The sequence below is a fragment of the Microcebus murinus genome, chromosome 26, assembly GCF_040939455.1.
Source record: "Microcebus murinus isolate Inina chromosome 26, M.murinus_Inina_mat1.0, whole genome shotgun sequence".
NCBI lineage: Eukaryota > Metazoa > Chordata > Mammalia > Primates > Cheirogaleidae > Microcebus > Microcebus murinus.
In genome coordinates, this window is record NC_134129.1 from 18,157,645 (window position 1) to 18,172,614 (window position 14,970).

The 14,970-nt window shown below is 41.9% G+C and overlaps 1 protein-coding gene across 2 annotated transcripts in view; it reads right to left on the reverse strand.

Annotated features, from left to right (window-relative positions):
* Nucleotides 1-14,637, reverse strand: part of ATP10D (ATPase phospholipid transporting 10D (putative)) — a 74,214-nt gene extending 59,577 nt beyond the window's left edge. For both annotated transcript variants that reach the window (XM_075997865.1, XM_075997866.1), the window contains exon 1: nt 14,366-14,637. In XM_075997865.1, coding sequence (XP_075853980.1) covers nt 14,366-14,399 — 34 coding nt within the window. In that variant the 5' untranslated portion in view covers nt 14,400-14,637. The remainder of the gene's footprint in view (nt 1-14,365) is intronic.
* Nucleotides 14,638-14,970: the final 333 nt, after the last annotated feature.

Consider the following 14,970-nt stretch of genomic DNA (forward strand, 5'->3'; position numbering starts at 1 on the left):
TTGAGGCCAGGAGTTGGAGGTTGCTGTGAGCGAGGCTGACGCCACGGCACTCACTCTAGCCCGGGCAACAGAGCGAGACTCTGTCTCAAATAAATAAATAAATAAAGTTCTAAAATCTATAAACACCAATTTCAGGTATGAAACCAATTAAGATCAGAATTAAAGGGACATCAACCAAGCATTGCTTAGTAAATAAGTACTAACACTTCTATAATGATTACTATGGAGAAAATACTTTTCGTATGTTATTTAATTTTCCCAACTTGATGTGGAAGTTCATTTCCATTTTTCAAAGGAAGAAACAAAGTTCAAAGAAGGCTTTAAAATGTTCTCAAGGCATGTATATATATATATAATCATGGACTCCAAAGTCGTGCCTTTCCAACCATGCAACGTTATTTATACATAAAATTTTAAATAATCAAATATAACCATTTAAGATTAGATTATTTCTAACTATAGTTTTTTTTTTTTTTTTTTTAGAAGATATTGAAAACTAAAATCCTTCACGGGCCGGGCGCGGTGGCTCACGCCTGCAATCCCAGCACTCTGGGAGGCTGAGGCGGGAGGATCGCTCAAGGTCAGGAGTTCGAAACCAGCCTGAGCAAGAGCGAGACTCCCATCTCTAGTATAGATAGAAAGAAATTAATTGGCCAACTAATATAGAGATAAAAAATGAGCCGGGCATGGTGGTGCATGCCTGTAGTCCCAGCTACTTGGGAGGCTGAGGCAGGAGGATCGCTTGAGCCCAGGAGATTGAGGTTGCTGTGAGCGAGGCTGACGCCACGGCACTCACTCTAGCCTGGGCAACAGAGTGAGCTCTGTCTCAAAAAATAACATAAAATAAAATAAAATCCTTCACTAACAGAGCATACCTAAAATGTATCATTCTAAGTTCCTTATTATACGCAAATACACCAAAAGCACACTTAGTTCTCACAAACCGTGTTTTCCTTAATGAATGCATAAAGAGAAGTCTGCAGCAGGGAACACTCACTACCAGAGGTAAATAAAAGGATAATGAATCCTCTTGAGCCCAGTTAGTATTTTAAAATTGCTGAAGTCATCACCAGCCAACAAACAACTTGAGAAATACATATGAGTTCACTTGTGCAAAAGAGAAAAACATGCTCATGTGTAGTCATTTCAGAGATGCTCTATGTTTGTTTCTTTCAAACTCAGCATGCATCAGAATCCCCTAAACCTCAGGCCTCCTGGGTTTCTGCTCAGGGAGGTCTAGAGTCTGCATGTCCAACGAGTTTGCAGTCAGCGCTGGTGCTGCTGGTCCCCGGACCACACTTTGAGAACCACTGCTTTATGCTAAGTAGCATTACTGCAAGATGTAAAGTTGAAATTAAGAGTATGTGATGACCAGAGCATTGTGCTACCTTTTCAGCTTTCAGAGTTCAGCTCAGATTATCACCTCCTCTGGAAGCCTTCCTCGATTCCTTTCCAATAAAGTTACTCTCTTTCCCACTCTCAGATCTCATAGCCCTTTTTGTATATTCGTTTATTTATTCATTCATCTCTTCATTCTTTGAATATTTACCAAAACATACTCACTGAGCTCTCACTGTATCCTACCATTCTTCTAGGCACTGGGAACCTATCCATCTATAACAGTCTACATAATCCTATGTTGGAATTTTGTGCTGATCTCTCTCTCTCCCACTGTGGACTTTTTTTTTTTTTTTTTTTTTTTGAGACAGGGTCTCACTCTGTCACTCAGGCTGGAGTGCAGTGGCATCATCATAGCTCACTGTAGCCTTCAACTCCTGGGCTCAAGCGATCCTCCTGCCTCAGCCTCCCACGTAGCTGGGACTATAGGTGTGGGCCACCATGCCTGCCTAATTTTTCATTTTTTGCAGAGACAAGGTGTTGCTGCCCAGGCTAGTCTCAAACTCCTGGTGGCAAGTGATCCTCTCATCTTGGCCTCCCAAAGTGCTGGGATTACAGGTGTGAGCCTGTGGACTTCTTGAAGGTGTTAATCTTTGTAACTCCTATAGAATCCTGCGCAGTGCTTGGCACGTGGTTTGTCTTTAGTACATGTGCTTTTCAGGAATAAATAAATAGTTACCAAGAAAAAAAATTAAAAAAAAAAAAAAGAGTATGCGATGTATTAGATATCACTCATGTGATTGGGGGGCCCATCTCCTTGGAGTGGACAGACCCGGGCTCTGTAGCAGTAGCCTGACAGCTGATATGAGCAGATCCTCCTAAGGCTAGAATTAACTAAATGAAGGTCTAGTTAACACACGAGAGTGGTGATGTGGTTGGTCTTAAGGATTCATTCTTTCTGCAGACTTAATACAGTTATAATCAGTTTCTTTTTTTTTTTTTTTTTTTTTTTTTTTGAGACAGAGTCTCACTCTGTTGCCCAGGCTAGAGTGCTGTGGCGTCAGCCTCGCTCACAGCAACCTTAGTCTCCAGGGCTCAAGCGATCCTCCTGCCTCAGCCTCCCGAGTAGCTGGGACTACAGGCATGCGCCACCATGCCCGGCTAATTTTTTCTATATATATATTAGTTGGCCAATTAATTTATTTCTATTTATAGTAGAGACGGGGGGGGGGTCTTGCTCTTGCTCAGGCTGGTTTCCAACTCCTGACCTTGAGCAATCTGCCCGCCTCGGCCTCCCAGAGAACCAGGATTACAGGCGTGAGCCACCGCGCCCGGCCTACAATCAGATTCAATCAACATTTCCAAAAGTTCCCCATGGAAGAACAGTGGGTCTTGGCCTTGACAGGTGGATAACCTTTGTCTCCACCAAGATGAGAAGCCAATGGAGGGGGGGGGAGGGAATCAATGTTCTTATATGCTCCAAATCTTGAAAGACAGACAGACAGGTTATCCATCGCGGTCAATGAAAAGCACAGAGAAATTTCACAGCTATAGGTTCCCGAGAATAAGGTAGAAACTGTTCCACAGTAGACTCACGGTATGAAAGTCTCCTTGTGGCTCCACTCTGTGTCAACTGTGTTCCCTTGTTCAACTCTGTCTGTAAGAGGCATACTACTGCACGGAGACTGATCACTTTTCTTACAGGTAATGACAATAGCACTAAGATCACTGGGTAGCGTGGCTGGCTTCTTTGCACCACCAGTTGCCAAGGTGGCATGTTGGCATTTCATCCTGCTACCTACTCTAAAAGGCTTCTTCTTCATGTCACGCAACCTCTGGAAAAGAAGATAAGTATAAACGGTACATGTGGCTGTATCTAATACAGGTTTTTGTGATGACAAGAGTCAGTTTTTGTAGTGGGAAAATTGTGGGTCTTGAATAACAAAGTTACACAATCCTTAGTGTTCTCCATTGGCTAGGAAGAGCCACATTTGCTGAATAAACTCACCTTGGAGTTGAGTGCCATTTATTTAATCAAATCTCTTTTTTTTTGAGACAGAGTCTGGCTTTGTTGCCCAGGCTAGTGTGAGTGCCGTGGCGTCAGCCTCGCTCACAGCAACCTCAAACTCCTGGGCTCAAGCGATCCTCCTGCCTCAGCCTCCCAAATAGCTGTTTTCTATATATATATATTAGTTGGCCAATTAATTTCTTTCTATTTTTAGTAGAGACGGGGTCTCGCTCTTGCTCAGGCTGGTCTCGAACTCCTGACCTTGACTGATCCTCCTGCCTCGGCCTCCCAGAGTGCTGGGATTACAGGCGTGAGCCACTGCGCCTGGCCTAGATTTTTTTTTTTATATATATACACACTATGGAATACTAAGATTTTTCTTGAAAGGACTGCATCTCCAAATGAGTTACTGTTTGTGGATGCTTAGGCTAGAAGCTGGTTTAAGTTAGCAAAAAGGCAGGTGAATTGTTGCAGTTATATGCATATTTCCGTGAAATTAGGAACTAAAAAAAAAAAATCGCACCCACATTCATGGTGATTCTCTCATATGCCTTAATCTACTCTTAAAACTGAAAGAAAACATAAACATATGTTAAAATATCAATGATAGGGCCGGGCGAGGTGGCTCACCTGTCATCCTAGCAGTCTGGGAGGCCGAGGCGGGAGGATTGCTCAAGGTCAGGAGTTGGAAACCAGCTTGAGCAAGAGCGAGACCCCGTCTCTACTATAAATAGAAAGAAATTAATTGGCCAACTAATATATATAGAAAAAATCAGCCGGGCATGGTGGCGCATGCCTGTAGTCCCAGCTATTTGGGAGGCTGAGGCAGAAGGATTGCTTGAGCCCAGGTGATTGAGGTTGCTGTGAGCTAGGCTGACTCCACGGCACTCACTCTAGCCTGGGCAACAAAGTGAGACTGTCTCAAAAAAAAAAAAAAAAAAAAAAAATCAATGATAGCAATCCTTAATGCTAGGTTTTGATCTTGACAATCTTAGATGTTCCTAAAATAATGTTATTGATTGCATCGCTGTTTGTTTCTACTAATCAATAATAAAGATTTGGAAGTTTTGAAAATAAAATAGAATAATGTTATTGAAATGACAGAATAGCATGTGTCTGAGATTTGGTTATTCAAATATTCAATATTCATTAATAAATATGATTAATTTAGTAGACTTAAGACCATTAACAATATCTACCATTTGATATGCCAAGTTTCTATGCCGGAGATAAACATATATTAACTTCAATCCTTACAACAAGTATATGTTATTATTCCCATTTAGCGATGAGGAAACTGTTTGCTCAGAGGACTTGAGAAACTCATCGAAGTGACAAAGCTTGGTAGGAGGTTACTCGAGCGTAACCCAAATGTCTCAGATGGAATGAGAGCCTGTCCATGTAGCTATTAGACAGCTGTGCTATAAGGCAGAAAGACTTGAAAAACTGGCAGAAGTTGGCAGAAGGCACAGAGCCCTGGCAACCCACCAAAGAATGGGCATTTCATGGTATCTCACTACAGCTTTTATTATGCATGCTAAGATTATTATAGTTCACATCAAGATCCGGAGCATGTAGTCCTATAAAAATGGACCCTAATGAGACTTTGCAACAGAAAGACATAAAAAAAAAAAAAAAAAAAGAAAGAAATAGGCCAGTACAGTGGCTCAGGCCTGTAATCCCAGCATTTTGGGAGGTGAGGCAGAAGGATCGCTGGAGGCCAGGAGTTCAAGATCAGCCTGGCAACATAGTGAAACCCCCATCTCTACAAAATATTAAAATATTAGCCGGGCATGGTGGTGCGCATGCCTGTAGTCCCAGCTAGTCAGGAGGCTGAGGCAGGAGGATCGCTTGAGCCCAGACACGTGAAGTTGCAGTGAGCTATAATCGTGCCACTGCACTCCAGCCTGGGCGACAGAGTGAGATCTCGTCTCTAAAAAATTAAAAAAAAAAAAATTAAAAAAAGAAGAACAGGAAATAAAACAAATAGAACATATTTTTAGAAATAGCTTTGGAATTTGTATTTCATTGTTCTAAAACTCTCAGGGAGGAAGTTCTTGTGAGCAACCTGCTTTTTCAGACAGCTCAAGGTTTAGCCTTTAAGTACCAAAACCATTTCATCTGGGATAGAAATGATTATATAACGTGTACCAAATTTTCCTATATTTCACACAGCATTTTAAATAAATCTGCTCTAAGAATTCAGCACCAGCGCCCCAAAAACCAAAGCACTCTCTTTAGTGATGCCTGCAGGATCTTCAGAAACATATCCATAAGGTTTTCTTACAGCAGTTGAAGACTTCCTTGTTTTGAACGCTCATGTATGGGTTTTGTAAGCTTTTCTTCCATCGGCTGTCCAAATGCATGCCTTTATAAAGACTTAACTCTTGTTAATACTTCCAACTACCTTAGACTAATTAACAAATGTAAATAAGTTGAATTAATGACCTTCAGGGAGCAGAAGATAAAAATTCAGCAAGATTTATTTAGTGAAATCTGGCCAGGCGTGGTGGCTCACGCCTGTAATCCTAGCACTCTGGGAGGCCGAGATCATTTGAGCTCAGGAGTTCGAGTTCAAGACCAGCCTGAGCAAGAGCGAGACCCCATCTCTACTAAAAAATAAGAAAGAAATTAACTGGCCAACTAAAAATATATAGAAAAAAACTTTTTTTTTTTTAAATATTTAGTGAAATCTATTTTTACCGTTCAGAGATCTCTTATGCTTAAATTTGTTTAGTAAATATCTCCTTAAAGGCTACCATGGGCCAGCTAGGCAAGATTCAGGCACTGGAGCCAAAGTGATAAAAAAAAGTCTTGTGCAAACTCCATGCCCTGGAGAAGAAAAAAGTCTACTAAAGAGATCAGGCATGAACCTCATGAGTTTCTCTCATTACCTGAAATGCTTCCGAGATTTGATTCCCGTGAGACAAACTTGGATATGTATACAACCTGGTTTCAGACCAGGAAATGGTAAGAGCATTAAAACACTAAACAAGCGAGAAGTAAGTTCTTAAACGAAACTCGAGCACATCTTAGTGTTCATTTTGAAAATCAGAGCCAGAATATCTGTTTAAACTGGCAGAAGAACACAAATTCCCTGGTTTCCTAGCTACCTTTACTCATTCATACTTAGCAGGCCAAACCCCAGCTGTGTGTGACAAAAGCTTTGTGTGCGTGTGTGCAAAACATAATAAGCACGTTGGATTGTAGTTCTAAAGATAGTCTTAAAAGATTATTAGGAACATAAAGGGGCATGAGTGATAATTTATTCGTTTATCTGCTCTTCCAATAAGACCATCTCGTCTGCTGCTTTAGCCAATAGTTGCAGGATGCCTGGCACACAGCCAACACTCAATGAATATTTTTTAATGAATTAACTAATGTCAGTCAGGTTCTTTGTGGTATACTATGCACCCTGGGAATGAATACTCTTTAAATGGGAGGCATCTTGGGAGCAGAAAGGCTAATCCATTCATAACAAGTGTTATTGAATGAAGAAGTAGGATCTGTTGCTGCGGTTCTACTTGGCCAATTCTAACTTGCCCCTTAAAATGACCTTAAAGCCACCTGACCTTTGCCAGAGAAACGAATTACGTTTGTCCTCAGATGGTTGGCGACTTGCATCGTATCAGATCACTGGTCCTCAAATGGGACCAACTTTGCCGCCACCCCTGCAAATCTCCCAGGTACATTTGGGAGTACCTGGAGATACTTTTGGTTGTGGATCTAAGCCAGGGATTCTGTTAAATACGCTACAATGTATTATACAAGACAGTCCCTGACAACAAAGGATTATCTAGCCCAGGGGTCCTCAAATTTTTTAAACAGGGGGCCAGGTCACTGTCCCCCAGACTGTTGGAGGGCTGTTGGAGAGTGTGGCCGCATATTCCACGCATGCACACTGTGGGCCCAGGACGAGCTGGCTGCTAAGCAGGACAGGCAGCGGCGGCAAAACCATAGAGGGGGCCGGATAAATGTCCTGGGTGGGCCGCATGTGGCCCTTGGGCCATAGTTTGAGGACACCTGCCTTAGCCTCTCTGAGCTGTGGTTTTCAAATCTGTGAGATGGAAAATAATATCACCTACCCAGCAGAATTTTGCAAAGAGTCTTATTAAATAATGCACAGCACCAGACACACCGAAAATGCTCGATAATTTCATTCTTTCAGCTAATATTTGTGGCGCTCCTAATATTTGCCAGGCATTGTTATAGATACTGGAAATCAACTAGGGAACAAAACAGACAAAAGTCCCTGCCTTCCAGGAGATCATTTTCTGGTGCACCTTAATTTTACCTTGTTCTGGGCATAGTGTTGGGTACTTCGGGATGAATAAAGAAAAGAGCCCCAGAATAGGTCAAAATATTCAATTCGATAAAAAAGATAAAATCACAATAATCACATACAGCATATGAATTTATGGAAATAGAAAATCCTATGACAAAGCATGGCAAGAGGTTAGAAGATGGAGAGGGAGAAAAAGGAAGGCTTCCCAGAAGAAAAAAGCAATTTAAATGAGCCTTGGGGAAATGCTTAGAATCCTGATGGGAGAAATGTATAGATTTTAGAAAAGGCACTACAAATAAAGACATGGAGGCTGGAAAACTCTACGTTTATATTAAGTAACACTGAGTAGAGTTTAGCATAGCTGGGGTTGCAGGAACGAATTAAAAGAGTGATGGGAAATTAAATGAAAATCTATGTCAGGATCATATTGAAGAACTCAACTGCTAAGATGAAGAATTTACAAATTTCGTAAGCTTGAAGGAAATGGGGAATTGTCAAAGATACTTTGAGTAGAGTGTGCTAGGATACAGGCATCGAAAAGAGTTGTTTGGCAAGAAGTGTGAAAGATAACTTTGAAGGAGAAAAGGAAGGGGGAGACTCATTTGGAAAAAACTGAGTAAAATGCACGATTTACCAGTAACCTACCAAGGAGCAGGATCATTAGACTTCCAAAGGCCTCTCTGAGTGCATCTCTGTAGCAATGACAACCCCGATGGTCAACACAAAAAACCTGGCATGAGCCAGGTTCTCATATTCCTCACTTGGTCCTATACCTCCTGGGCTGGCTCCATTTCTCTCCTCTGCCTGTTACCAATACTACATCCTTAATACTCTGTACCTTAGCCTCATAGTCCTGCCATCAACTCATCCATCTGACCATGACTCACACCAAGCAGGCAGAAAATATATGACAAACGACGTACTTGGGACACCCATACCCCCTCTTTTACTCTAGCCAGACCCAAATGAAATTGCGGCAATTTGGGAATGGATACTCAGCTTGGAACTCAAAGTAAGAATTACTTTCCAAAGTTTCCTTACCCTGCTGAAAAAAAGTATTTTGCTTTTCCCGCAGCCCTTGGTTTAGGGATCTTAAAAGTGTAATCATGCTTGAGATTCAGGCATATTTTTTTTTTTCCTACCTTGACAAAGTAGAAATGTTGATTTCTTAGCTAAAGGACATCACAGGTAAGTAGAATGTTTGTGGAGAAAACACCCGAGAACACCTCTGTAGGGAAGAATTTAATGAAGAAGAAAAGATAACTAGAATGTTTAACTATACCCTTCTACATATTAATATGACCTATTTAAGAGGAATTAAAATGTTTAAACATCTAGTTTGAACATCACTAGATTTAAAAAAAAAAAGAAAAGAAATATATTTTTAATATATAAAGTTCTTGCTCAGGCTGGTTTCGAACTCCTGACCTCGAGCAATCTGCCCGCCTCGGCCTCCCAGAGTGCTAGGATTATAGGCGTGAGCCACTGTGCCCGGCCCATATGTTGATTTTTTTTTTCAAAAACTAGGGTATCAGTTTTTAACTTTCTTTTTTTCACATCTCATATCATCAACATTTTCCCATATCATTGAATAGTCTTCCTAACAACCTCACGCATTTTGATTTGTTTTCCGTGTTTGTTAACATGATGTGTGAAAATATTGTCATTTATTGCCATGCTGAGATTCTGTGATTACTGGGAGGCTAACATGGCCCCTCCTCCAGCCTTGGATAATTAAATTTATTTTTCTCTGTGAATAGCCAATTTATAACTGTTTTTCATTGGGGATCATTTTTATTGGGGTAGTCATCTATCTCTTGGTCCATTCAAGCTGCTATTAACAAATTATCCTAAACTGGGGGACTTATAAACAACAGAAATTTATTTCTTAAAATTCTAGATGCTGGGAAGTCCAAAATGAAGGTGCCAGCAGGTTTGGTGTGTAGTTAGAGATCAATTTCTGGTTCATACATTGCCCCTTCCTACTGCATCCTCACATGGTGGCAGGGGCAAGACAGATCTCTGTGGCCTTTTTTATAAGGGCACTAATCCTATTTATTAGGGCTCCTACCTCATCACCTAATCACCTCCCAAAGGCCCCACCTCCTACTACCATCCCACTGGGGATTAAAAAATCAACATACAGGGCCAGGCGCGGTGGCTCTCGCCTGTAATCCTAGCACTCTGGGAGGCCGAGGCCGGAGGATCGCTCAAAGTCAGGAGTTCGAAACCAGCCTGAGCAAGAGCGAAACCCCGTCTCTACTATAAATAGAAAGAAATTAATTGGCCAACTAAAAATATACATAGAAATTTTCCCACCCAATATTCCATTTACTCATTTACAGAAGATGATAAAACTCATAATTAAAGTTCTAAAATCTTTCGAAACCAGCCTGAGCGAAAGCGAGACCCCGTCTCTACTATAAATAGAAAGAAATTAATTGGCCAACTAAAAATATATATAGAAAAAATTAGCCGGGCATGGTGGTGCATGCCTGTAGTCCCAGCTACTTGGGAGGCTGAGGCAGGAGGATTGCTTGAGCCCAGGAGTTTGAGGTTGCTGTGAGCTAGGATCACGCCACGGCACTCTAGCTGGGGCAACACAGAGTGAGACTCTTGTCTCAAAAAAATAAATAAATAAAATTAAAAAATCATCATATGAATGGCAGGGGGAGGGGAGGATATTCAGACCATAGTAATCTTTCATTGCTTTTTATAATATAATATCTTTTGAAGGGGTGCATACTGGCATGTAAGATACAGAGCTTAGTGTTTGGCTGGGTTTTTTTGCTCATAGTATTTCTTAGCGATATTTTGGAAAGTGATATTTTGTCATTATAAAAGTAATAGTTGCTATAGAAGATTTGGAAGCATCAGGAAACATAAAAAAAGAAAATCAAAACTATAACTACCACACAGAAATACATTCTGAGGAGTGGAGCAGATGATATTATCAATGGATAAACGCATTGATGCAAAAGGAACTTGTATGCAAAGGGAAACCGCGATAATCGTGTTTGATGTTGTTCAGTGTTTGTTAATTTAGGACAATGTTTTAGAGTAAAAGAGCTCAATAAATAATTTCGAGTAAATTAATATTTTGTCTATTTATTTAAAAATTATATTTTACACCTTCGAGATAATATGTTATTGAATAAATCTTGCTTTTTTCACTCAACACATTTACAAACATATTTCCAAGCCATTAAATTTTTTTTAAAAACCTATTTAGGTAACTGAGTTTTATCAACACAGATATATAAACTACTTCAATGTATTTGAATATTTTGCTCTTGGGGCTATTTTTTCCTATTTTTTTTTTTCATATTACAGATAACACTGCAATGAACATACTTATACATCTTCACATGAAATTCAGATGATTTCCTTAGGATATATTTCTAGACCCAGGATTACTGGGTCAAAAGCTATGAACATTCAGAGGTTTTAATACATATTACCTTATTATTGTCTCAAGTAGTTGTATTATATACCCTTTTTGAGCAGCATAAAAGAAGATTCCATTAAGGCCACAACTCTTTTACAAAACTAGTATCACTATTACTCCTTACTCTGCAGAGCAATAAAAAGTATCGCTCCTATGGCTAAAATGATTTCTGAAGTGAAACAAATCTAAGATAATAGGGACAAAACAACGTTTTCAAGAAAAATGCACTCACAACAGACATATCCTAAGTGATAAGGAAAACGAACTGCCCGGCTGCTGTAACTCTGGACCAGAATAGTGATAAAATTCTGTGCACACAGAATTGTCCCTAAATCAATTCTCTTTTTTTTCAAGCAGTATTAAATTCATCTTCATCAATGCAACTCTTATTTTGAGAATTCCCAAGTAATCATGCTGGCAGCATTTTCTTTGATTTTCCTTCCTCAAAGAAACTACTTTCACCTATATCAGAGAATAAGTAAAACATGCAATAGGCCGGGCGCGGTGGCTCACGCCTGTAATCCTAGCTCTCTGGGAGGCCGAGGCGGGAGGATCGCTCGAGGTCAGGAGTTCAAAACCAGCCTGAGCAAGAGCGAGACCCTGTCTCTATTATAAATAGAAAGAAATTAATTGGCCAACTAATATATATACAAAATATTAGCCGGGCATGGTGGCGAATGCCTGTAGTCCCAGCTACTTGGGAGGCTGAGGCAGGAGGATTGCTTGAGCCCAGGAGTTTGAGGTTGCTGTGAGCCAGGCTGACGCCACGGCACTCACTCTAGCCTGGGCAACAAAGTGAGACTCGGTCTCAAAAAAAAAAAAAAAAAAAAAAGCATGCAATGATGGCTTGAATATGTGGACATTTTTTAACCCTTAACTTAAAAGACATTAATTCTAAGAAGCACATTTGTCTAACGGATGAGTCATCTTTGTTTACAACTGTGATTATAAATCACAATCATAAAATTGTGATACTATCATCTGTGATTATAATTTACAATCAATTATAATCACATTTTGAGCATTTTCCTTCATTTTACCGGCAACAGCAAACTACATGATTTTCTACATGATTATCCAGTTCAGTAAGCGTGAGAAGTGTTTAGTTTTTTTTTTGCCAAGCCAAGGTCAAGCAACTGCGCCCACATCCTGTTTCAGATCTCCATCTTTTCCACACTCTCTAACAAAGGTTAAGTCAGCAGTTGCAATGTTATTTTTTAAAACTCTCTAAAAACTTTTGGATGTCGCGGTAAGTTCTCTTCCAATATGTATAACCTGATCTCATTTTAATAAAAGCAAACAATCTCAGTGCAGGTATGTCATAGGAGTTTGCAATGAGGTCAGAAAGCAGTCCAGAATGGAGCCAGGGGTACTGAATGAGGTACTCTGTTACAATAATCATGTGTTCCATGTTTGCTCGTAACAAGTCAACAAACACATTTAGACCATGCTAGTCTTCACAGAGACATGACCTCGCTGATTTAAAGGCTGATACAAACACCATGAGCCCCTATTCCCTGTTGGTGCACCTCTCAAAGTTGATTAAAGTCACAGCTTGCTCTGAGCCGAAAGACTTGGGTTTTTTTTTTACCATGAGAAGGATTAGCATGAAAAAAAAAAAGCAAGAAGAAACTTTGGTCTGACTCAGAGCACATTCTAACTGCCTGGGCTGACATGCCCTCATGCATAAGAGTAGTTTAAACATATTCTTTCTATAGGCACAGAGTCCCAAGACAAGGGACTTTCCGTGCACTAACCAACCAGTGTCTCTCTGCTGCACATGGCAAATTAAAACTGCATGCTTAGCCGGGCGCGGTGGCTCACACCTGTCATCCTAGCACTCGGGGAGGCGGGAGGATCGCTCAAGGTCAGGAGTTCGAGACCAGCCTGAGCAAGAAGGAGACCCCCCCCCAATCTCTACTAAAAATAGGAAGAAATTAATTGGCAGACTAAAAATATATAGAGAAAAAATTAGCCGGGCATGGTAGCACATGCCTGTAGTCCCAGCTACTCGGGAGGAGGCTGAGGCAGGAGGATCGCTTGAGCCCAGGAGTTTGAGGTTGCTGTGAGCTAGGCTGACGCCAAGGCAGCCTTTGTGGTGTCACTTCTCACGCCTACTGAATTGGATGGGAAATCATGTAGTTTGCTGTTGTCAATAAAATGAAGGAAAAAGCTCAAAATGTGATTATAATTTATAACAAAATAAAGATGACTCCTCTGTTAGGCAAATGTACTTCTTAGAATTAATGTCTTTTAAATTAAGGGTTAAAAAAATATCCAGATATTCTGCCACAGCACTCACTCTAGCCTGGGCAACAAAGTGAGACTCTGTCTAAAAAAAAAAAACAAAAAAAAAAACTGCATGCTTTTCTACTGTCAAACTGGAGGGAAAGTTAAAAAAAAAAAAAAAAAAGGGGGAGGGGGAGAAAGGGCATTTATTGAAACCTTAAAATCTGTACCCCCATAATATGCCAAAATAAAAAAAAATAAGAAAAATAGTTTTTAATTTATATATATAAAAACAAAAAAATGGGGAAAAAAAACTACATGCTTTATAATGTAAAATACAGGGTGCCCCAAATAACAACAAAGTTCTCTCCAAAGTTGACTGTTTGCAAGGACTAATGCGGGTCTTTTTTTTTTTTTTGCTGCACTCCTCCAAAAAACTATTCCTGAGCAAGCTGCAACGCACACAAACATCTTTTTTTTTCTTCCTAAGGAATGCACTCCCAGCGGCGTGCTCCCTGGGCTAAACCTCCAACACTTTCCCCCTCTCCATCACCTCCCAGACATGCAGCCCGCGCACACCCATCTGCTCCAAACTGCGGGGTTTCGCAACCTGAGGACGAGGCGCGCGCGCGCCCACGCGCGTGCACGACCTACCACTTGCGCAAAGCCCAACCTGGAGAGCAGACCAAATAATTCCCCTTTTTTAAATTATTTTTTATTTTTTTATTATTTTTTTTTTCTTTTCCCATTTTTCTTTTCTTTTCTTTTCTTCTTCACCTGGAAGTCCTTAACATTTCTCCAAATTCCAGCCCCCCCCCCTTTTTTAAAAAACCAAATAGCTGGGAAGGGTGTCATCGCTCCAATCTCTCTCTCTGTCTCTTCCTCCCCCTGCCCTGTAGGTCAAGTTCACTGTCAAGGCCAGGTCTGCAGCGCTGGAGCCACGTGGCCCGCCCTGACCACGGCTGGGGGCCGGCGGGGCCGGGAAGCGGGGCAGGGAAACGGGAAGCGGGAAGGGGCGCGGGCGGGCGGCGGGCGGCGGGCCGGGCCTCGCTCTTACCGGGTGCCCCCTCCTCCTCCTCGCGGGCGCTCATCGCGGCATGACGATCGCGGTCCGGGCGCCGGAGCAGAGCCCAGCGCGGGCCCGGAGAGCCGGAGCCGGTTACGCTTCCAGGGCAGCAGCCATCTGCCTTTGCAAAGCAAAAATTTTAAAAATTAAAAAAATTAATTAAAAAAAAAAAAAAAAGTCAGTTTCCGGCTCCCCAAAACTCTCCGCAGCAGCAGCAGCAGCAAGCAGCAAGCAGGCGCCCGAGCCGGCTGCGCCCACAGCGCACTTCTGCTTCTCCTCCTGCCCCGCCCCCTGCACCGGGACAGCCAATCGCCTGCAGCCCCGCCCCTGTGATGTAAATGAGGGGCGTGGCCTGAATAAAAAAGGGGCTGCCGGGCCCCGCCCCGCTCTGCCGGGACAAGCCAATCGCCTGCCGTCCCGCCCCCCCGTGACGTAAAGGGGGCGGGGCCTGTCAGCTGCTGGGCTGCCCACCTCCAGCTGTTGGACAGAGCTGCTGCCTGCGTGCCCAGCCCAGGTTGCCCCAGTGACCACCTTGCAAGGACAGACTGCCCCGCCCCCTTCTACGGAGGGTCTGCTTGCTTCTAGTTTTGCTGCGG